The sequence below is a fragment of the Hemitrygon akajei genome, chromosome 6, assembly GCF_048418815.1.
Source record: "Hemitrygon akajei chromosome 6, sHemAka1.3, whole genome shotgun sequence".
Classification (NCBI taxonomy): domain Eukaryota; kingdom Metazoa; phylum Chordata; class Chondrichthyes; order Myliobatiformes; family Dasyatidae; genus Hemitrygon; species Hemitrygon akajei.
In genome coordinates, this window is record NC_133129.1 from 178622216 (window position 1) to 178644834 (window position 22619).

Sequence of the window (22619 nt, forward strand, 5' to 3'; positions counted from 1 at the left end):
TGGAGGTGGGATATCAGAAGTAAGCTCTTTATATGTAAAGTGTTGAGTGCATGGAACTTTCTGTTAGGGGCGGTGGTAGAGGCATTTAGAAACTCTTAGAAAAGACCATAAGATGATAAGACATAGGAGCAGATTTGGCACTGCCATTCCATCATGGCTAATTTATTAAGCCTCTCAACCCCATTCTCCTGCCTTCTCCCCGTATCCTTTGATCCTCTACTATTCAAGACCTATCAAGTCCTGCTTTGAATATACTTAGTGACTTGGCCTCCACAGCCATCTGTGGCAATGAATTTCACAGATTTACCACCCTCTGGCTAAAAATGTTACTCCTCATCTCTGTTTTGAAGTGACATCCTTGTATTCTGAGGCTGAGCTCTCTGGTCCTAAACTCCCCTCTATAGAAAACATCCTCTCCACATCCATTCTGTCTAGGCCTTTCACCATGCGGTAGCAGGCACATGGATGATTGAAAAGTAGAGGGCTATGTAGGAGGGAAGGGCTAAATTGATCCCTGATAACATTAGAAGGTTGGCACAACATTGTTGGCCAAAAGTCTATACTGTGCTGTGGTGTTCTATGTAAAAAACTAAAATATGCTGCAGTCTGTCCGAAGAGTAATTGAGAAAGACTTTTCATTGTAAAGTCATGTCAAACATGCAACAATATACCAAAAGTTACAATTCATTTCATTGTAAGAACAGAAAGTTTTCCAGATCGTCAATAAGTTACGACAGCTGATCGAATATTTTTAAATGTTTGTATCAGGTTTTTGGTGACTTTAACAATAAGTTAGCAGCCATTCTGCCCAATCAGTCTCCCTGGTGCTGAGAGGAATCAGATATAAAAGCAAGAATGTAATGCTGAGGTTTTTAAGGCATTGACCAGACCACACTTGAGTATTATAAGCAGTTTTGGGACCTTTATCTAAGAAAGGATGTGTTGCTTTGAAGAGGGTCCAGAGGAAGTTCACACAATAATTCTGAGAATGGAAGGATTGACATTTGAGAAACGTTTGAATGCTCTGGGCCTGTACCCATTGAAGTTTAGAAGAATCAAATGGGATCTCATTGAAACCTATTGAATATTGAAAGGCCTAGATAGAGTGATGTGGAGAGGATGTTTATTATAGTGAGAGAGTCTAGGTGGATAACTTCACTCACCTCAACACTATGGGCTCACTTTCAAGGACTCTAGAATTCATGTTTGTGGTATTATTCATTTATTTGTTTGTTTGTTTGTTTATTTATTTTGTATTTACACAGCTTCTCTTCTTTTGCACTTTGATTGCTTGTCAGTCTTTGTGTGTAGTTTTTCATTGATTCTATTGTATTTGTTCTATTGTGAATACCCGCAAGAAATTGAATCTCAGGGTAGCATACAGTGATGTATACATATTTTCATAATAAATTTACTTTGAACTTTGAACCTGGAGACACAAGAGACTGCAGATGCTGGAATCTGGGGCAACAAACAATCTGCTGGAAGAACTCAGTGGGCCGAGCAGCATCTATGGGAGAAATATCGACATTTCAGGCCAAAACCATGCACCTCCCACAGTTGCTGCTCGACCCAATAAGTTCTTCCTGCAGATTTTTCATTGTCAGAGTCAATGACTGGGTTGATAGCAGCACCCACCCCCTTGCTCTTTACCCCACTGCCCTAAAAGGGTGAGCGTCCATACTGTGGCAGCCGAGAATCAGTCACCACAAGGACCTTTTTGCTGGACCCAAAACCAAGTGAGATCAGTGCTACATCAAGCGGGTGAGGCTAGTGTGGGGCGACCATTTTAACTGGCACTGAAGGACTGGGATCTGACACATTGCACTCCTAACTTCACACCTACAAGGCCCACCTACAATCTTTAGAGGTTGACACCCCCCCCCCCCCCCACTATACTAATTTATACCCTATGGTGAGGGGCAGGCTTGTGTACGGTAAAAGACATTGGAGCAGAATTAGGCCATTAGGCTCATCGAGTCTGCTCCAACATTTTATCATGGCTGATTTATTATCCCTCTCAACCCCATTCTTCGGCTTTCTCCATGTAACCTTTGATGCCTTTACTAATCAAGAACCTATCAACCCCTATTTTAAATGTACCCAATGACTTGGCCTCCACAGCCACATGTGGCAATTAATTCCATAGAATGACCCTCCTCTGGCTAAAATAATTCCTCATCTCTTTTCTAAAGGAAGACCTTGTATTCTGAGGCTGTGTTATCTGGTCCTAGACCAGTCTCCATTGACTTCGCCTTGACTTTGACTTTGAGTATCTTTAACTTTCAGCAACAATTAAAATCCATTAAAATTGAAGTAAAGAATAATAAAAGCGATATAAACCAAAAAGTTAATTAAAAACAATAAAACACATGGAAGTAATTAAAAGCTTGATTTGTGCCCAACAAATAACATTGAAATCATTCAGGTCTCAAATCATGCATCAGATCTGACCTGCAGCCGATCTGGGCCATGATCTCTCATGTAATGAGGAGTTTGGTGGTATTAGGGAACAGATTTTGTTCAGGCTTCTGTCAGTAATTGCCGACTCCTCTGTTCACAGTGCACACGCCCGTAACTGGTGTTTCTTTCAATGCCACGTGTCCACAAGACCATAAGACATAGGAGTAGATTTAGGCCATTCGGCCCATTGAGTCGGCTCTGTCATTCCATCATGGCTAATTTATTATCCCGCTCAACCCCATTCTAGTGCCTTCTCTCCATATGCTTTGATGTCCAGACTAATCAAGAGCCTACCAAAGTACACTTTAAGTATACCTAATGACCTGGCTTCCATAGCTGTCTGTGGCAATGAATTTCACAGATTTACCAACCTCTGTCTAAAGAAATTCCCCCTCATCTCTGTTCTAAATGCACTTCCCTGTACTCTGAGGCTGTACCCTCTGGTCCTATACTCCCCTACTATAGGAAACTTCCTCTCTACATTCACTCTGTCTGGGCCTTTCAATATTCAATAGGTTTCAATGAATCCTCCCTCATTCTTCTAAACTCCTGTGAGTACAGGCCCAGAGCCATCAAACACTACTCATACATTAACCCTTTCATTCTTGGAATCAACCTCTTGAATCTGTCAGTGAATTTGTCTGAAGTTCAGCTTTAGCAGAAGTGTAAATTGTGTAGGTTGAAAGCCTGGCTGATGGAGCTGAGAGAATAATTTGAGGTGAATTCAATGAATGTCAACAGGAACCCACAGACATTGCTAGCAGGACTTGAGTCTTGAAATGCAGATGGTGGTAGACGCTTATAACTCAACATTGATACCATTTGGTGTTGAGTCAATTGTTAATTTAAATCTGAGGTTGATAGGATTCGTCAGCTACATAGGGATATGGGAAAAAGAGTAAGGTCATTCTAAGTCAAAGTAATTTATTACCAAGGTACTTATATGTCACCATATACTACCCTGAGATTCATTTTCTGGCAGGCATTTACAGGAAAATAAAGGAGTGCAGTAGAATTTGTGAAAAAATATACATAATGACTGACAAACAACCAATTTGGAAAACAGGACAATTTATGCAAATAATAAAAATTAATACTGAGAGCATGAGTTGTAGAGTCCTTGAACATGAGTCTGTCACTCACAGCGGAACAAGCTTTGGGGTCCAAATAGCCCCATCCTGTTCCCTTCGCCAACCTTCCATCATCCAACCTGACCAGAGTATGCTTCTAGGTAAAAAGTTAACTTCAAATTACACTTCATTATGGACAAGTAATTTGCTTGCATTCAAAGGGCTGCTATAGAACCAACACAGATACATATCTCAAATATTCTTCACTTTTTCTTCAGAGTTGCATGAGCAATATATTCCAAAGACATGAAATAGTTATTGTAATTGGTAAGGCTGATTTTCTAAGCAATGGATCAGAAACAGATTTGGGCTTAATATTGCTGATATTTGTCATGAAATCTGTTGTTTTGTGGCAGCAGTACACTGCAATACATAAAATATACATTACAATAAGATATGCAGAGCCTATAAAAAGTATTCACCCTCCTTGGAAGTTTTCAGGTTTTATTGCTTTACAACATTGAATCACAGTGGATTTAATTTAGCTTTTTTGAGAATGAACAACAGAAAAAGATTCTTCCGTGTCAAAGTGAAAACAGATCTCGACAAAATGATCTAAATTACTTACAAATATAAAACTCAAGATAATTGATTGCATAAGTATTCAGCCTTTTCAAGTTGGTAGTTACTAGATGCAATTGTGGGTAGCTCTTACAGGCTTGAGTCTGTGTGGATAGGTCTCAATCAGCTTTGCACGTCTGGACACTGCAATTTTTCCCCATTCTTCTTTACAAAACTGCTCAAGCTCAGTCAGATTGCATGGGGATTGTGAAGGAACAGACCTTTTCAAGTCCGGCCACAAATTCTCAATTGGATTGAGGTCTGAACTCTGACTTCGCCACTCCAGAACATTAGCTTTGTTGTTTTTAAGCCATTCTTGTGTAGCTTTGGCTCTATGCTTGGGGTCACTGTCTTGCTGGAAAACAAATCTTTTCCCAAGTCACAGTTCTCTTACAGACGGCATCAGGTTTTCCTCCAGGGGTTCCCTATACTTTGCTGCATTCATTTTACCCTCTACCTTCACAAAATTTCCAGGACCTGCTTCAGTGAAACATCCCGCAGCATCTTGCATGATTTGTGGTACAGATGGTGTGTTTTTGATGATGTGTGGTGTTTGGCTTATGCCAAACATAGTGCTTAGTCTGATGGCCAAAAGGCTCAATTTTGGCTTCATCAGACCATAGAAACTTTTCCAGCTGACTTCAGAATCTCCCACATGCCTTCAGGCAAACTCAAGCTGAGATTTCATGTTAGTTTTTTTTCAACAGTGGCTTTCTCTTTGCCACTGTCCCATAAAGCTGCGACTGGTGAAACACCCGGGCAACAGTTGTTGTATATGTAGTCTTTCCTATTTCAGCCACTGAAGCTTGTAACTCCTCCAGAGTTGTCACAGGTCTCTTGGTGGCCTCCCTCACTGGTCCCCTTCTGGCACAGTCACTCAGTCTTTTAGGACAACCTGCTCGAGGCAGATTTACATCTGTGCCACATTCTTTGCATTTCTTTTTTTAAAAAAATTTTTAATTGAATTTTCAAATAGGTTACAGAAAGAAAAAAAAATTATCAACCCTTCCCCCTCCCCTTAACCCCTCCCCCTAACATATCCCTATAGAAAAAAAAGAGAAGAAAAAAGAAAGAAAGAAAGAAAAAAGAAAGAAGAAGAAAAAAAAAGAATGCCTGGATATTGGAAGATCCCCACATGCTCCATGGAGTTCATAATAGCTTTAATATATATATTTATTTCTTTCCCCAGATGACCAATAATTTTATCTTTGGAGCATCTATATATTTAAGAGCGCCAAATTTTCAGAAGTATTTCATATTTATCTCTTAAATTATAAGTAATTTTTTCAAGTGGAATGCAGCTAAAAATTTCATTCTTCCAACGATCTGTACTTAAGTATGAATCCGATTTCCAAGTGACTGCAATAGCCTTTTTGGCTACTGCCAATGCAATTTTTATGAATTCTTTCTGATATTTATTCAATTTGGATTTCGATTTTATCCCTTCAATATCGCCTAGTAAAAATAATGTTGGATTATGTGGAAGTTGTATTCCAATAATTTGTTCCAGGTTCTTTCCATTTCTTGATGATTGACTTAACTGTACTCCAAGGGATATTCAGTGACTTGGAAATTTTCTTGTATCCACCTCCTGCTAGTCTATAACCTTTTCATGGAGTTGTTTGCAGTGTTCTTTTGTCTTATGGTGTAGTTTTTGCCAGGATACTGACTCACCAGCAGTTGGACCTTCCAGATGCAGATGCATGTTTACTATAATCAATCGAAACAGCCTGTGTGCACACAGGTCTCCGAAAGCAGATCTCCATTTAGCTAATTGTGTGACTTCTAAAACCAATTGTGTGCATCAGTGATGATTTGGTGTGTCATTTTAAAGGGGGTGAATACTTACGCAATCAATTAATTTGTGCTTTATATTTGTAATTAATTTAGATCACTTTGTAGAGATCTGTTTTCACTTTGCCACGAAAGTTGTTTTTTGTTGATCAGTGTCAAAAAAAAGCAAATTAAATCTCTGTTAATCAATATTGTAAAACAATAAAACATGAGAACTTCCGGTGGGGGGGGGGGGGGGTGAATACTTTTTATAGGTGCTGTATATATATTTATTTATATATATATTAAATAAGTAGTGCAAATAGAGTACAAACATAGTGAGATAGAAACATAGAAAACCTACAGCACAATAAAGGCCCTTCAGCCCACAAAGTTGTGCTGAAGATGTCCCTACCTTAGAAATTACTAGGCTTACCCAAAGCCCTCTATTTTACTAAGCTCCATGTACCTATCCAGGAGTCTCTTAAAAGACCCTATCGTATCCGTCTCCACCACCATTGCCGACAGCCCATTCCATGCACTCACCACTCTCTGTGTAAAAAACTTATCCTTGACATCTCCTCTGTACCTGCTCCCCAGCACCTTAAACCTGTGTCCTCTTGTGGCAACCATTTCAGCCCTGGGAAAAAGCCTCTGACTATCCACATGATCAATGCCTCTCATCATCTTCTACATCTCTATCATGTCACCTCTCATCCTCTGTCGCTCCAAGGAGAAAAGGCCGAGTTCACTCAACCTGTTTTCATAAGGCATGCTCCCCAATCCAGGCAACATCCTTGTAAATCTCCTCTGCACCTTTTCTATGGCTTCCACATCCTTCCTGTAGTGAGGCGATCAGAACTGAGCACAGTACTCCAAGCGTTCATGGGTTCATTGTCCATTCAGAAATCTGATGGTGGAGAGGAGAAAGCTGTTACTAGAATGTTGTGTGCCTTTGGACTCCTGGACCTCCTCTCTGATGGTGTTAAAGAGAAAAGAACATGTCCTGGATGGTGAGAGTCCTTCATGATAGATACCAGCTTTTAGAGGCAATTCCTGTTGAAGGTGCCCTGGATGCTGGGCAGGTGCATGCCCATGATAGAGCTGGCTAAGTTTACAATCCTCTGCAGTGTCCCATCCATACCAGATGGTGATGCAAGAGTTAGAATGATCTCCACTGTTCATCTGTAGAGTCTTGCTCTAGAGAAACTTGTTATACTGTTATAACAAGGAAAGAAGTCTTAGTGGAGGAGATTGACTTGGTCATATCTTAACACTCAATTTGAGAAGGTCACCATAACCCATCAAAATGATATTTAATGTGTCGATATCTAATTTTTAGCTTGGCATTATTCGATTCTGTAGTGCATTCATCAATGTAGAATAGAGATGGAGAGGGTTTAGCAACTTTAAATTCCTGGATGTTATTATTACAGAGGTCCTGTACTGGACCCAGCATGTAAGTGCAATTGTGAAGAAAGCGCGACAGCACCTTTACTTCTTTAGGAGCCCTTGCGGAGATTCAACAAAATATCTAAATCTTTGACAAGCTTCTATAGATGTGTAGTGGACACTGCATTGACTGCCTGCATTACAGCCTGGTATGGAAACACCGATGCCTTTAAACAGAAAATCCTACAAAATGTAGTGGATTCGGCCCAGTACATCACGGGTAAAGCCCTCCCAACCATCAAACACACATGGATGAAATGCTGTCAGAGGAAAGCAGCACCCATCAGAGATCCCCACCACCCAGGCCCTGCCCTTTTCTCGCTGCTGCCATTGGGTAGAAGGAACAGCAGCCTCAGGACTCTCACCACCAGGTTCAAGACCAGTTTCTACCCCTCAACCATCAGGCTGTTGAATAAAAAGGGATAATTACACTCACTTGCCCATCCATTGAGATGTTCCCACAACCAATGATCTCACTTTAAGGACTCCTTATCTCATTATCTCATATTCTTGCTAATTTATTGCTATTTATTTATATTTGCATTTTCACAGTTTGTTGTCTTCTGCACTCTGGTTGATCTTTCATTGATCCTGTTATAGTTACTATTCTATAGATTTGCTAAGTATGTCCACAGGAAAATATGTTGACATTTATGTACTTTGATAATAAAATTTACTTTAAACTTTGAATTTCCAGTTGACCATCATTCAATTAACAGTTGGTTGTTTGTGATCAATATTTTTGTTAATTAATTTGATTTAAATAAAGGCAGAATTTGGAAAAATTAAAGACAATTACTTTTTTCCCATGTGGATGGTTGGGCATGCAGAAAGATAAAGTTTAAACAAGGTTTCACAAGATAAAATTGACAGTGGGCTGGGACATTTTCTGATTCCAACTACCAATCAGAATTCAGAATCAGGTGTAGATGCAAACCTGAAGTTCATTTTCTTGCAGGCATACAAAGCAACAGAATAGAATTAATGAAAAACAACATGCAAACAAAGACCGACAAACAATCCACCTGCAGAAGGAAGGACAAACTGTGCAAATACAAAAAACAAGTAATAGCAATAAATAATAATATGGAGAATTGTAATATGTTGTAGAGTCTTTGAAAGTGAGTCCAAAGGTTGTGGAATCTTTTCAGTGTTACAGTGAGTGAAGTTATCCACGCTGGCTCAGGAGCCTGATAGTTGAAGGGTAATAACTGTTCCTGAACCTGGTGGTGTGGCACCTAGGGCTTACTGAGATATTTTGTAAACTGTGTTGTTTAATGGCAGTAGCATAGGACAAAACATGAAAATACAAAATTATATTCTGAAAGAAGTAAGTTACAATAGGAAGCTTGAAAAAATAAGTAAGTAGTTCAAAAAGGAACAAAGAGTGAGTTAGTGTTCATGGGTTTGTGATCTGTCTGACCTGTTGTCTGTACAGTTGTATATTTAGAGATGTTCTGAATATTGTGAATATTTTTGGAGCAATTGGAGAGAATCTGAGTGCTTGGGTTATTTGAGCCCCTCGTCGACAAACATTTATTTATTTGTTCATTGAGACATAGTGTGGAATAAGCTCCTCCGGCCCTTTGAGCTAGGCCGCCCAGCAATCCCCCTATTTAATCCTAGCTTAACCACAGGACAATTTACAATGACCAACTAACCTAGCAATCGGTACGTCTTTGGATTCTGGAGGGAAACTGGAGCACCCGGAGCAAATCCACAGGGAGAACTCATTCCAGGGAGCGGCGGGAATTGAACCCGGTGTGCTGGTACTGTCAAGTGTTGTACTAACCCACCATGCTACTGTGCCGTCCCTTATCAAAGGAAAAAAGAAAATTCATACCGAAAAAGATTTGGAAAAGCAACCCATTAATCTAATCCATCCAAACACAAGAAAAAAAAAACACTTTGGTTTCTCAGCACATTGGTCCTCCTCATCTCAAAATGTAGAAACATGAATCTTTCTTGGGATTGTCATTAATCTTGTTTTAATTCATCTTGATAGTTAGAGACTGCTTTAGTTCATATTCTCTGTCAGAGTATGTGCAGGTACTTCATACCCTGTTGACTGAAACTTTAAATGGGATACATCGCTCAGACAGGCTGAATTGAGCTTGTCATACAATCCTGGGTACTGGCAATTAGGACAAAAATGTTATGCATTTGCTAAATCCCACTTGTGCCCACTGGAGTCAAGCACAGTGTCATGTACGATCTGGATCACATCTACGCTACTTTAACGCTGTCTTTAAGTCATTCCACAGCAGCTCATACTTTACAATTGCCTGACAAGGCTACAAATAAACTTGCCTCTGTCACTTATTTCACAGGAGAGCAACAGTATCCAGTGGCTCCGCCGGTGTACGGCTGCCACAACTCAACAGACAGTTGTGCTGGAAGCCAGGCCCTGCTGTTAAGGTCCCCGTACAACAGGTAACGTCTTTACACCACTTCTAAGCTGGATGAGAAAGGTTTGAGGATGTATGTTGTGTCGCTGCTTTTGATCTTTGTAAGACACAGATTTGGCTACTCCGTGTAATAGGGGTTCCCAACCTTTTTTATGCCACAGACTCCTACCACTAACTGAGGGGTCTGTGGACCCCTGTTTGGGAAGCCCTGCTCTATAAGGACTACATTTGCAGACATGTGCACTCCGTCTGGAACTAAACAAGTACATAACTGAAAGGGCAAATCTCACCCTTCACCTTTCTGTATGTCAACAAAGAAAAACAAATCTTTAGAGTCACCTTTCATCTTTAACCCATGACCTCTACCTCTAGTCTCAGCCAAACTCAGTGGAAGACGCCTGCTTGCATTTACTTTGTGTTCTGTGTTGTTCTGCTGGGCATTGTGGGCATGCTATGTTGGCACTGGATTGTGTGGTGACTCTTGCAGGCTGCCCCCAGCATGTCATTAAGTCATAGAGTCACAGAACATTACAGCACAGAAATAGGCACTTTGGCCCATCTAGTCCATGCTGAACCATTAATCTGCCTAATGTCATCGACCTGCACCCACACCATTGGTCCTCCATATCCCTCCCATCCATGTATCTATCCAATTTTTTCTTAAATGTTGAGATCAACCCGACATCCACCACTTCAGCTAGCATCTTATTCCACTCTCTCACCACCCTTTAGGTGAAGAAGATCCCCTTCATGTTCCCCTTAAACATTTCACCTTTAACCTTTAACTCGTGACCTCTAGTTCTAGTCTCATCCAACCTCAGTGGAAAAAGCCAGCTTGCATTTACCCTATCTATACCCCTCAAAATTTTGGATGCGCCTGTCAAATCTCCTGTCATTCTCCTAACCTATTCAACCTTTCCCTATAACTCAGGTCCTCAAGACCTAGCAACATCCTTGTAAATTTTCTTTGCACTCTTTCAATTTTATTGATATCTTTCCTGTAAGTAGGTGACCGAAACTGCACACAATACTCCAAATGAGGCCTCACCGGGGTCAGGATTCGGCAATAGTTTCTAGTGACAACAAATTCTGGAAAATGAATAAATATTATTCCACAGAAATCACAATTCCAGTAAAATTCCTTTTTGCTCATTTACTTATTTCATCTTAGGTTTCATCCTCTTTCTAATTATAGGTAAGGATGCTCTGCAGGACCCTGAAGGGAGTGCTTGTTTCAAGCATAGAACAGTAGGAACAAGACCTTTGACCCACAATGTAGTGGAAAACTAATTAACCTGAGAAGAACCTAGTCCAATCTGCCCGCACATGGTCCACATCCCTCCATTCTCCGCATAGTCACGTGCCTGTAGAGTAATGTAATGGGTGACGGATGACACATATTGTTTGTAATAGAAACTGATCTACGTAATTCACAAGCACCGTCATTGAGTTGTTATGCTCACTTTAAGAGACAATGTCTCACGTAATGGGGTCAGCGTAAGGCAACTGCTTTTGGCTTGTTCGTAATGGAAGTAAAGGGCTGCAGTTTTTGCATGTAAAATCCTACATGCCTATCCAAGAGTCTCTGGATAGCCTCTATCACGGAGGTTGATAGGTTTTTAATTAGTAAAGGCACCAAAGGTTATGGGGAGAAGGCAGGAAGAGAGGTAAGTAATTGTTATGTATTACTGTGCATTATCAGGTATCACAGCATTTCCTCATCAGGTCTGCACCTCATAAGTCCTCTGAGTTTGAGATGGTTCGCTCAGAAAGGGGCTCACCGTTTCCAGTTGTTAGCTGAGTGCCAAGACGAGGTAGCAGATTCTGCCCTGGGAATTAGCTGCACTGGGTCTCTTTGTCCAATGTGCTCGAGATCTCTAGTTGACAGTGGCTCACAGAGCAGCAATGCTTGATATTAAAATCCTAACATCCGTTTTTGCAAAAAAATCTCTGTGATCTGCTCCAGCACTACAACGTCTCTGAGCTCCTGCATATTCTGCCCTCTTGATCAGGGCCCATTCCCCATCAGATGAATGGCCTCATTTCACTCTGTGAGATTTACTGATGCAACAAGATCATTTTACCACTGGCAAGGATGCATCAGCTGTCACCGTCTGGAATTCCCTGCCCAAACCTATCCAGCTTATCATCTACTTCCTCTTTTAGGATGCACCTTAAAACTAACCTCTTTGAGAGTACTGTCCTAGTTTATAGAACATGGATCAGTACAGTACAGGAACAGGCCCTTCAGCCCACATATTTCCTCCTCACAAGTCTCAGAGTCTCTTCATTTGCTTGATCACACTCTTGTCAAGGGTTTTGGGTTGTCTCATTCGGCGATCTTAGCCAAGTACCAGTCGAGACAATATGTCAGGAGGTTGCTGTGATCAGTACAGAAGGGTCAAATCAATGACTTTAGTGAACAGAAAGCAATCTCTGGCAAACATTTACCTTCACACACTGTCAAAGTTCAAATTAAGTTTATTAACAAAGTCATTTTCTTGTGGACATCTCCCCTTGGGTCAAGAGCCTGATGTTTGAGGGGTAATAACTGTTCGTGAACCTGGTGGTGTAAGTCCTGAGGCTGCTGTACCTTCTTCCTGATGACAGCAGCCCAAAGAAGGCACGATCTGGATGGTGGAGATCCCTGATGATGGATGCTGCCTTCCTGTGACAATGCTCCGCGTAGATGTGTTCAATGGTGGGGAGGGCTTTGCCCGTGATGGACTGGGCTGTATCCATTGGTTTTGGTTGGATTTTCCATTCAAGGGCATCGCTGCATCCATACTAGGCTGTGATGCAGTGGTTCAGTTTACACCCCACCACACATCTATAGAAGTTTGTCCATGTTTTAGATGTCATGCTGAATCTTTGCAAACTCCCAAGGAAGTAGAGGTGCTGATGTGCTTTCTTCATAATTGCACTTATGTGCTAAGCCCAGGACAAGTCCTCGAGGAATTTAAAGTTGCCAATCCTCTCCACCTCTGACCCTCCAATGAAGACTGGCTAATTGACCTCCGGTTTTCTCCTCCCGAAGTTAATAATCAGCTCCTTGGTCTTGCTGATAATGAGTAAGAGATGCTGTTGTGTTGTTGCTGTCAAAGCCTTCTGAGCAATGATTGTTGTTATTTCAGCCCCAAACTCCATGAAGGGTGTAAAATGGTTATCTCTTTTACACCCAATTCCATTAGGTCAAAACCATTGATAACTTATTACTTCTCTACATCTCCTGCAACAATATACTACCTTCTTTCCATGCTCTTCACTCAAGACTGTTTGTCCAGCCCCAGAGTCTATTCCAATGTCAGCATGGTATCAGAGGGATCTTGGGGTCCGATTCCATAGGACACTCAAAGCAGCTGTGCAGGTTGACTCTGTGGTTAAGAAGGTATACGGTGTATTGGCCGTCATCAATCAGGGAATTGAATTTAGGAGCCGAGATGTAATGTTGCAGCTATATAGGACCCTGGTTAGACCCCACTCGGAGTACTGTGCTCAGTTCTGGTCGCCTCTCTACAGGAAGGATGTGGAAGCCATAGAAAGGGTGCAGAGGAGATTTACAAGGATGTTGCCTGGATTGGGGAGCATGCTTTATGAGAATAGGTTGAGTGAACTCAGCCTTTTCTCCTTGGAGCGGCGGAGGATGAGAGGTGACCTGATAGAGGTGTACAAGATGATGAGAGTTATTGATCGTGTGGATAGTCAGAGGCTTTTTCCCAGGGCTAAAATAGTTGCCACAAGAGGACACAGGTTTAAGTTGCTGGGGAGTAGGTACAGAGGAGATGTCAAGGGTAAGTTTTTTACTCAGAGAGTGGTGAGTGCGTGGAATGGGCTGCTGGCAACGGTGGTGGAGGCAGATACGATAGGGTCTTTTAAGAGGCTTCTAGATAGGTACATGGAGCTTAGTAAAATAGAGGACTATAGGTAAGCCTAGTAATTTCTAAGGTAGGGACATGTTCGGCACAACTTTGTGGGCGGAAGGGCCTGTATTGTGTTGTAGGTTTTCTATGTTTCTGTGTATCAATGGGGTCAGTGGAAACAATACAAGGATTTTCCTTAATTAAGGAAAATATTCCCTTATCAGCTAGTGCAAATTTTGTTTTAGTGCTCACTAATGTTTGTATTTAACTTCTGACCCTCTGAACCCTCTGAACTAATAGCATTCTGCTATCATTTATTGGGATACAGTGTAGAATTGACCCTTCCAGCCCTTCGAGCCATGCCGTCCAGCAATCCCCCGATTTAATTTGAGCCTAATCACAGGACAATTTACAAGGAATAATGGACCTACCAACTGGTAAGTCTCTAGACCATGGGAAGAAACCGGAGCACCCGGAGGAAATCCACTGGGGAGAACGTACAAACTCCTTACAGGCACCGGCAGGAATTGAACCTGGGCCAACTGTACCAAAAAGCATGGCGCTCAGCGCTACTGTGCCGTCCCACTAGAATCTTGTTGTAACAGCTATTAATAAAATCAGAACCCAGTAAGTTGCAGAAATATACTGGAATGCAGCACGAATTGACAGGAACGTGCGGTTATGGCCCAAATATAGAGGGAGAGACACTGAAGTGGATGAATAGTACACTGACATTTAATAAGAACTGTGCAGAATTAAAGGAAGGAAAACCAATAAACACTAGGCCGGTAGAGCCATTAACTAAAACTCTCAAAGTGAAAGCTGACACCAACAATGCAGCTTGTAAGCAGTAACAATAGTAACTAAATATCACTCTTTTACAGCGTCAATCTAAATGGTAGTCTTCCATCCCAGAAAAAGGGCAAAAGTAAATAAGGAGGTTTGACTTTTGGTCAACACTCAACAAGACTGAAAAGAGAGGAGGGGGGTTAAATACCACCACAACGGCTGGTATGTGCATCCTCACGAGTGTGATTGCTGACCCCATTCTGCGTCCCGCCTGCAGAGGCGTCCAGACCCCACGGTAGAGTCTGTGGTTGTGGCAGGAATACAGTTAACAGCAAAGCAGGCACAATTTTATCTCTAGTCTTGGTGATCAACGCGGTCAAAGATGACTCATTAACAAAGATATCCATGGGCTCCTCAACTGCCATGATGAGGCCACTCTCAGGTTGGAGGAGCAACACCTCATATTCTGTCTGGGTAGACTCCAACCTGCTGGCATGAATATCAACCTCTAACTTCTGGTAATTTTTCCCTTCTTCACCTCTCTTTTTCCATTCCTAATTCTGGTTCTCCCCTTATTCCTTGCCTACCTATCACTTCTCTCTAGTGCCCCTCCTCCTTTCCTTCCTCCCATGGTCCACTCTACTCTCCTCTCAGATTCCTTCTTCTTCAGCCCTTTCCCTCTTCACCTATCACCTTCCAGTTACTTACTTCATTCCTCCCTGCCTCGGGCTTCCAACTTCCTGCTCACCTAATTTCACCTATCACCACTCCTTTCCCTCCCCCACCTCTTTTTCTGGCTTCTTCCCCCTTCCTATCCAGTCCTGATGAAGGGTTTTCGCCCATACATCAACTGTTTATTCCTCTCCAGAACTTTTGCATCGTTGCTCTGGTTTTCCAGCATCTGCAGTGTCTCTTATGTTTAGAATTTTTTTTTTTAAATTCAGCATCCCGAGGACAAGGTGACATTGCCTGTTTATTCACTTCTGTAGATGCTGCCTGACCTGCTGAGTTCCTCCAGTATTCTGCGTGTGTTGCTTTGGATTTCCAGCATCTGCAGAATTTCTCGTGTGTATGACTAATTTATTTTTATTCTTTACCATTCGTAGTCATTCAATTCAAGGGTTGATGTAAAAGTCTAGATCGATACTTGAAGGTGTGCCCGGCTTCCTTATACCTCTCGTATATGTACAATCCAGAAAATGACAGGAGAAGGAATTTCATTTCTGTAGCACCTTTCCAATCCCCAATAGTAGAGCGAACTGTCCAGTTGAATATGACGTTCTCCTAAGGGGTTTCCATTAGTGGGTCTTCAGATGGCTGCAGAGGCTGATCCGAGATCCATAAATTCTGAGGGAATTCCAGACCTTGCAATCATGCTGCCTTCAGCACCTGCTGATCGCCGTGTGACTTAACCCGGATGTTAGGGTAGATTCCCTAAACGGAGAATGCCTGTGTGTGACTTTGTTAAATGTTGGGAGGCTGATGCATGAATAGCCCTTGATAGATCAGGGCCAGGGGCCAGTGGCACGGAGTGCAAGACAACTGGGGACCCTGCACTGCTGCAGCCTTCACCACTGTTCTGATGTGGCATCATCTTCTGCCAGCTCCACCACTGAGCTCTTAGATCACTCTTTGTCTGGAACCTCCCCCCTGACCTTGTTGCCATAGGTGACCCTACCATGAGCTAAGCACCGGATGGCTGAACTCCAGACGGCATCATTCTCGAGCTCTCAGGAACTCACAAGTCTCTCCGTCGTGGCAGGCGATGATCCTCAGAGAAGCCAAATCCCAATACTTGAGAGCTGAAGCACTACTTTAGAAACACAGCCGCTCCTGCATTGAAGAAACGTGGAGGACACTTTGAACACGGCAAGTTCTCACAAGCAAACAAGTGATAATAGTCAAATTCCCTGTATTGGTGACGTTGATGTAAGGTAAATCGTAACCAAGTTAGTAGGCGAATGTCCCATGCTTGTCTTCACCATACTCCCATGAAAGGAATGAACAAGGACTTGTATAACACATCTCCGACAGTACAGAGCCCTCATAGTCCCCACTGAACAGCAGCAGGCATCCAAGTTTCTGTGCTCCACTTCCCCAGGATAAGGGTAGCTGCCATTGTCCCCTTAAGATTCAGTCTACCAGTTATTGCCTGCCGCATTCCCTCATTGGAAGTCTGTCCTTAAAGGCCTTGTGCTGAGCACTCAATGCTCAATCATAAGAGTTCCATGTCTAGTATTGCTGCTTGTGGTTTAGCCTTTGGATTTTGTTTATGTTGTCTTGTTCATTTTGAGTCTGAGTTTATTGGCATTACTGTGATACATTTATTATCAAAGTACGTATATGTCACCATATACGATCCTGCGATTTATTTTCTCGCAGACATTCATGGTAGAACAAAGAAATACAATAGAATCAATTAAAAAAACACTACACACAAATAAAGACTGACAAGCAACAAATGTGCAAAAGAAAACAAATTGTGAAAGTACAGAAAAAACAACTAATAATAATAAATAAATAAAACCGTGAACATGAGTTGTAGAGGCCTTGAAAGTGGGTCCATAGGTTATGAAATCAGTTCAGTGTTGAGGTGAGTGAAGTTATTCACTCTGGTTCAGGAGCCTGATGTTTGTAGGGTAATAAATGTGTTAGTTCTAAGGCTTCTGTCCCTCCTTCCCAATAGCAGTAGTGAGAAGAGAGAATGGCTTGGATAACTGAGGTCCTTGATGATGGATGCTGTATCTCTTGCGGCAGTGCTCCTCGTAAATGTACTCAGTGGTGGGGAGGGCTTTTCCTGTGATGGGCTGGGCTGTTTCCGACATTTTGTGTAGAATTTTCCGTTCCTGGGCATTGGTGTTTCCATACCAGGCCATGATGCAACCAGTCAGGGTACTCTATCATCTTGTGCCTAAGAATCTGTGAAATGGGAATCGTCATGCTCAGGAATAGGAGGAGGAACAACCTCGTTTGTGAAGATTGAACAAATGGTCTAATTGCTGTGAGTTGTCACATCACATTCATTGGATATATCTAACAAATAGAAACACGAACAACCCCGTTTGATGTTCGACCTTAATCCACTAGTCATTAAAATCACGCCTGGTATTTTACCAGTGCAATCCCCATTACAACCTATCTCCTTAATATCCTGACCTGTGTTTCCAATCAGCATGTCTCTCCAGGGTAAAGAACTCCAGAAGTTCACTTCCCCCTGATGAACAAACATATCCTCATCTTGGTCCTATAGGACCTTGCCCCCACCACACCATTCTGAAACCGCGCTTCCTGGAATGAGTGTTGTACCACTAGGGAATCCCCTCCCATGCTCATCAGTCGAACCCTTTAGGAATTTTTGAATGTTTCAGCGCAACAAAGCCCAGTGAAATGAACATGTCCAAAAATACTTCGAGTGCATGTGCCGTCGACGTCAAGGGAAGGAGATAATGATGTAATAGAGGAAGGAAAGAAGCTTATCAAGATGGATGGTGTGTAGTAGGTTGATGACAGGGAAGCTTTTGAAGCTGGTCCTGGTGAAAAGTGGACATAGTCTCCCACAGAATCTATAAATATGACTTACAGAGTAATCTCAAATGTAACAACTCATCCAAGCAGCGACTCGGGTGACCTTCGCGACAGGATACAGTACCTGGGTAGAAAGGGAAAACATTTTGTTTTAAATGCAAGCCATGGATCCTAGCCAAGGGTGAAACAGTTCTGGAAATCACAATGGAAATTAAATTAAGAAAATTGTCTCACCGCTTTTGTTTTCTCTGCAGAAAAGAAACAGCTAAAGCGTGTTGTGGGGTTAGTGGAAAATCTGGCACCTAGGAAAAACATTGAGTGTGTTTGCTTTAGTAGTGAATTTTAGAATATAATAACTCCCTGCATTAATCAACTTTCAACTGGATAACAGAAACTATTGTTCTTAGTTGGAAAGAGGTTTTCCCCAATCCCCCTTCTGCCTCTAAAGTTGAGCTGTGTGTTTTTGTTTTAATAAGCTGTTGCAGGATTAGGATCAGGGTTTGGGATATATTGTTGAAAGGTAGTACTGTTATTAGAGCTTGGGTTACATTTGAGGATTAGGAATTCATTTTACAATTGGACCTAATTTTAGGGATGGGATATTTTATTGCCTCTCTGTTTAATGTACTTCTCACGATTGCTGTTATTACTGGAATAGCAGCGTAAGTGGCTTCTGTAGAGCACAGGCTTAACATGGAGGCAGGGTGGGTCACAATTAAGTATAGAAGTGAAAATGAATTAACGGAGCTTGTGAAGTGTTTGAACTCATGGCTTCCTTCAAAAATTAAATACACCCCAAATTATTTTTGCTATTTTGTTTTATATGATTTGCATTAACCCAAGCATGAAGGGAGGGCATAGACAGGGTGAATGCACTCTCTCTTTCTTTTCCTAGGGCTGGTTTGGTGCAGCATTTTCTCACAATATACGAAAACTCCAGCGAACTGTCAGGTCAGCAGGGAAGTTCACTGGCTGCAGTCTACCATCACTGCAGGACTTGCATATGTCCAGGACAAAAAAACAGTTATTGCAGACGCAACCTACCCTGCAACCTGCCGTTTCCAAAAACTCCCTTCTGGAAGTGCTTTAGGGCTATTAAAACAAAAACTTCACACCATCTTAAAATTTCATCCTCCAGGTAGTTAATCTGATTAACCATGCTAATTAGGCCCCACCCCCACCTCCTCTATTTACCCCATCACCACACTGCAGTGTAAACACTTTAAGCCACTTTTTGTAATACTGTTTACATTGTAAATGCACGCTTGCCTTTGTGTTTAAGCACATTTTATTCCTTTTCTGTAATATTGTTTCACTGTACACATTAAGCAAATTTATTTAATGTGTACAGTGTAACAATATTACAAAAAGATAAGAGACATCTTGGGAATCAAAGTTGGTGGTGAAAAGATCAATAATTTCAGATATGCGGATGACTCTGTGTTAATTGCAAGTACGGAGGAAGAACTACAAAACTTAATTGATATAGTTATTGAAGAAAGTGTTGGCGCGTGGCCTAGTGGGCAAGGCATCAGACTAGTAACCTGAAGGTCACTGGTTCGAGCCTCAGCTGAGGCAGCGTGTTTGTGTCCTTGAGCAAGGCACTTAACCACACATTGCTCTGCGACGTCACCGGTGCCAAGCTGCATGGGTCCTAGTGCCCTTCCCTTGGACAACATCGGTGGCGTGGAGAGGGGAAGGCCTGCAGCTTGGGCAACTGTCGGACTCCCATACAACCCTGCCCAGGCCTGCGCCCTGGAAACTCCAGGCGCAGATCCATGGTCTCTCGAGACTGACGGATGCCACCACCATTGAAGAAAGTGCAAAAATGGGGCTATCTATCAACTGCAAAAAGACAGAATGTACGGTGATATCCAAAAAGAAGGAGAATCCTATCTGCAGGCTGAGAATAAACAGGGAAGACATAAAGCAAGTACAGAACTTTTGCTACTTAGAAAGCTGGGTGACATCAGATGGCAGTACAACCATCAAAAGAAGAATAGGGATGGCCAAAGACACCTTATATGAGAATGAAGAGCATATTGACCAACACTAAACTAGGCATGACAACCCGCCTCAGAGTACTGAAATGTTACGTTTATCCAGTTATGTTATATGGCTCAGAATGCTGGACAATATCTAGTAACATGAGGAAATGAAATGAAGCAGCAGAGATGTGGTTTTTGAGGAGGATGCAAAGAATATCATGGATGAAACGAATATCTGATGGGGATGTCATGAATAGAGCAAACACAAAAAGAGAAATAGTGTATGAGATCATGAAAAGGCAATGTAACTTCATTGGACATGTGATTAGGAAAGAGGAATTGGAACGCACGGTAATTATGGGAAAGATTGAAGGCAAGAAAGCAAGAGGAAGGCAAAGACAAATGATGATGGAGACAGCAGCCAGAGAATTGGAAATGAATACCAATGAATTGATCCACTTGACCCGAAACAGGAGTGTGTGGGCCATGGCAATCAAAGCTCTAACTGGGCACAGCACCTGATGATGATGATGATGATTCCTTTTCTGTCCTTTAATCCCTAACTTTATTAGCTTTTTTATTTATACATAATTCTCGATTCTTCATAATTGTTGAATGTGTTGTGTTTTGTTGCATATCATGCCCTGACTGACACACCACAGCAAATTCCCAATACATGCACAGGTATGTGGCAAGATTGATCCTTGAAGGACCAAAGGGCATAGGTTTAAGGTGAGAGGAGAAAGATTTACTAGGAACTCGTGTGACTATTTACACAGTTCACATATGGAACGAGCTGCCAGAGGAAGAGGCTGAGGCAGCTATAATAACTTTTAAAAGATAGTCGGACAGGTACATGGATAGCAGAACAGTCGGGTTTTGCTGTTACAGAATCTGTAAACCAAATGTTTGCTCCCATATTCCAAATACAAAGGGGTTAGCAGGTTAATTGGTCATGGAGGTATAATTGGATGACATGGAGTCATTGGACTGGGAGGATCTGTTACTATGCTGTATCTCTAAATAAGTAAAAGCGAAGGGTTTAGAAGGTTATTAGCCAAGTACAGACAAATAGGACTACCTTAGATGGATCAGCATAGACCAGTTGAGCCAAAGGGCCCATTTCCAGGCTGTATGAATCCATGAGTCTATGTCTTTTTAGGGTCTGGGCAGGGCTGATTGACTACAGCAGATTAAATGCTAATTGGAGACAACGTGAAAAAATTTCCAGAGCTGTTAAAAGAGAATAGGAATAAGATTGATTGGACTGCGTCCCTCAAGGTGCTAGCATTGGGCTGAAAGCTCAATAACTTGTTATTCTAATTAACTTCCCTGCTGGACATTATGGCAGTTTTGGGCCTCTTACAAGAAAGGATGTACTGACATTGGAGAGGATCCAGAAGAGGTTCATGAGAATGATCCCAGGATTGAAAGGGTTAATGTATGAGGCGTATTTGATGGCCCTGGGCCTATATCACGGGAGTTTCCTATAGTGGAGGACATGGAGAAGATGTTTCCTATAGTGGAGGAGTTTAGGACCATTGGCTATAACCACAGAAAAGGAGAATGCCCCTTCAGAACAGAGAAGAGAAATTTCTTTAGCCTGAGGGTGGAGAATCTATGGAATTCATTGCCATAGACAGCTGTGGAGGCCAAGGCATTGGGCATATTCAAAGCAGAGGTTGATAGGTTCTTGATTAGTAAGGGCATCAAAATTATGAGAAAGAGGAATGGTAGCAGAATGAGGTTGAGAGGGATAATAAATCAGCCATGATAGAATGATGGAGCAGACTCAAGGGGCCGAACAACTTAATTCTACTCATGTCTTATGGGCTTATGTACTCTCATGGGGGTATTTGATGGACATTTAGACAGGTTTCTCCATGATGTAAACTTTTGCATGTTTAAATCCAGGCCAGAATGAAAAATAAAGTGATTCCCTCATGAGGAATATAGAGAGGAAAATCCTGGAAACACTCAACAGATCAGGGAGCATTTAAGGAAAGAGAGACAAAATTGATGCGACGAGAGGTTGGACAAACTTGGGTTGTTTTCTCTGGAGCAATGGAAGCTGATATAGGATTATGAGAGGTATAGAAAGAGTAGATAGACAGTGTATTTCTCCTAGGGTTGCAATTCCTAATAACAGAGGCCATCCATTTAATGTGAGGGGGCTAAATTCAAAGAGGATGTGGTGGGTAAATTTTTGCACGGCAAGTGGTGGCTGCCCGGAGTGGTGGTAGAGGCAGATACATTAGGGACTTTTAAGAAATGTTTGGATAAGCACCTGACTGCTATCCCGCAAGAAAAAATAGCCCAGACCCAAGCTATGAAAGCCACAGTCGACTACAACGCAGCTTGTCTTCTGCTGAGCGAACACTAGGGGACAGTAGCAACTCCAGCCTGGATGCCATGGTGCACTGCCCCCAGTGGAATGCACCGGCTCCAACACTCCTGTCCTGGCAGCTGAAATCAGGCGACACCACGGCTTGAGGCCTAGTCTTCGCATATACAAAATAGCAAACACATATAAGATATCAGAAAAATCCAACCACGCAAAGAAAAATATACATTTGAGTGAACTAGGCAGTAAATGTTACATTATGTAGTGTGTTAAGTTTCTATAAGCTCCTAATGACAACAGACGTCCAAAATGTCTCGCACCATGGA

At 42.0% G+C, this 22619-nt stretch overlaps 1 protein-coding gene across 4 annotated transcripts in view; it reads left to right on the forward strand.

The window, feature by feature from the left end:
• LOC140729722 (Wilms tumor protein homolog) overlaps positions 1-22619 on the forward strand; it is a 145418-nt gene that overhangs the window by 36024 nt on the left and 86775 nt on the right. For all 4 annotated transcript variants that reach the window (XM_073049833.1, XM_073049834.1, XM_073049835.1 and 1 more), the window contains exon 3: positions 9710-9812. In XM_073049833.1, the coding sequence (XP_072905934.1) occupies positions 9710-9812 (103 nt within the window). The remainder of the gene's footprint in view (positions 1-9709; positions 9813-22619) is intronic.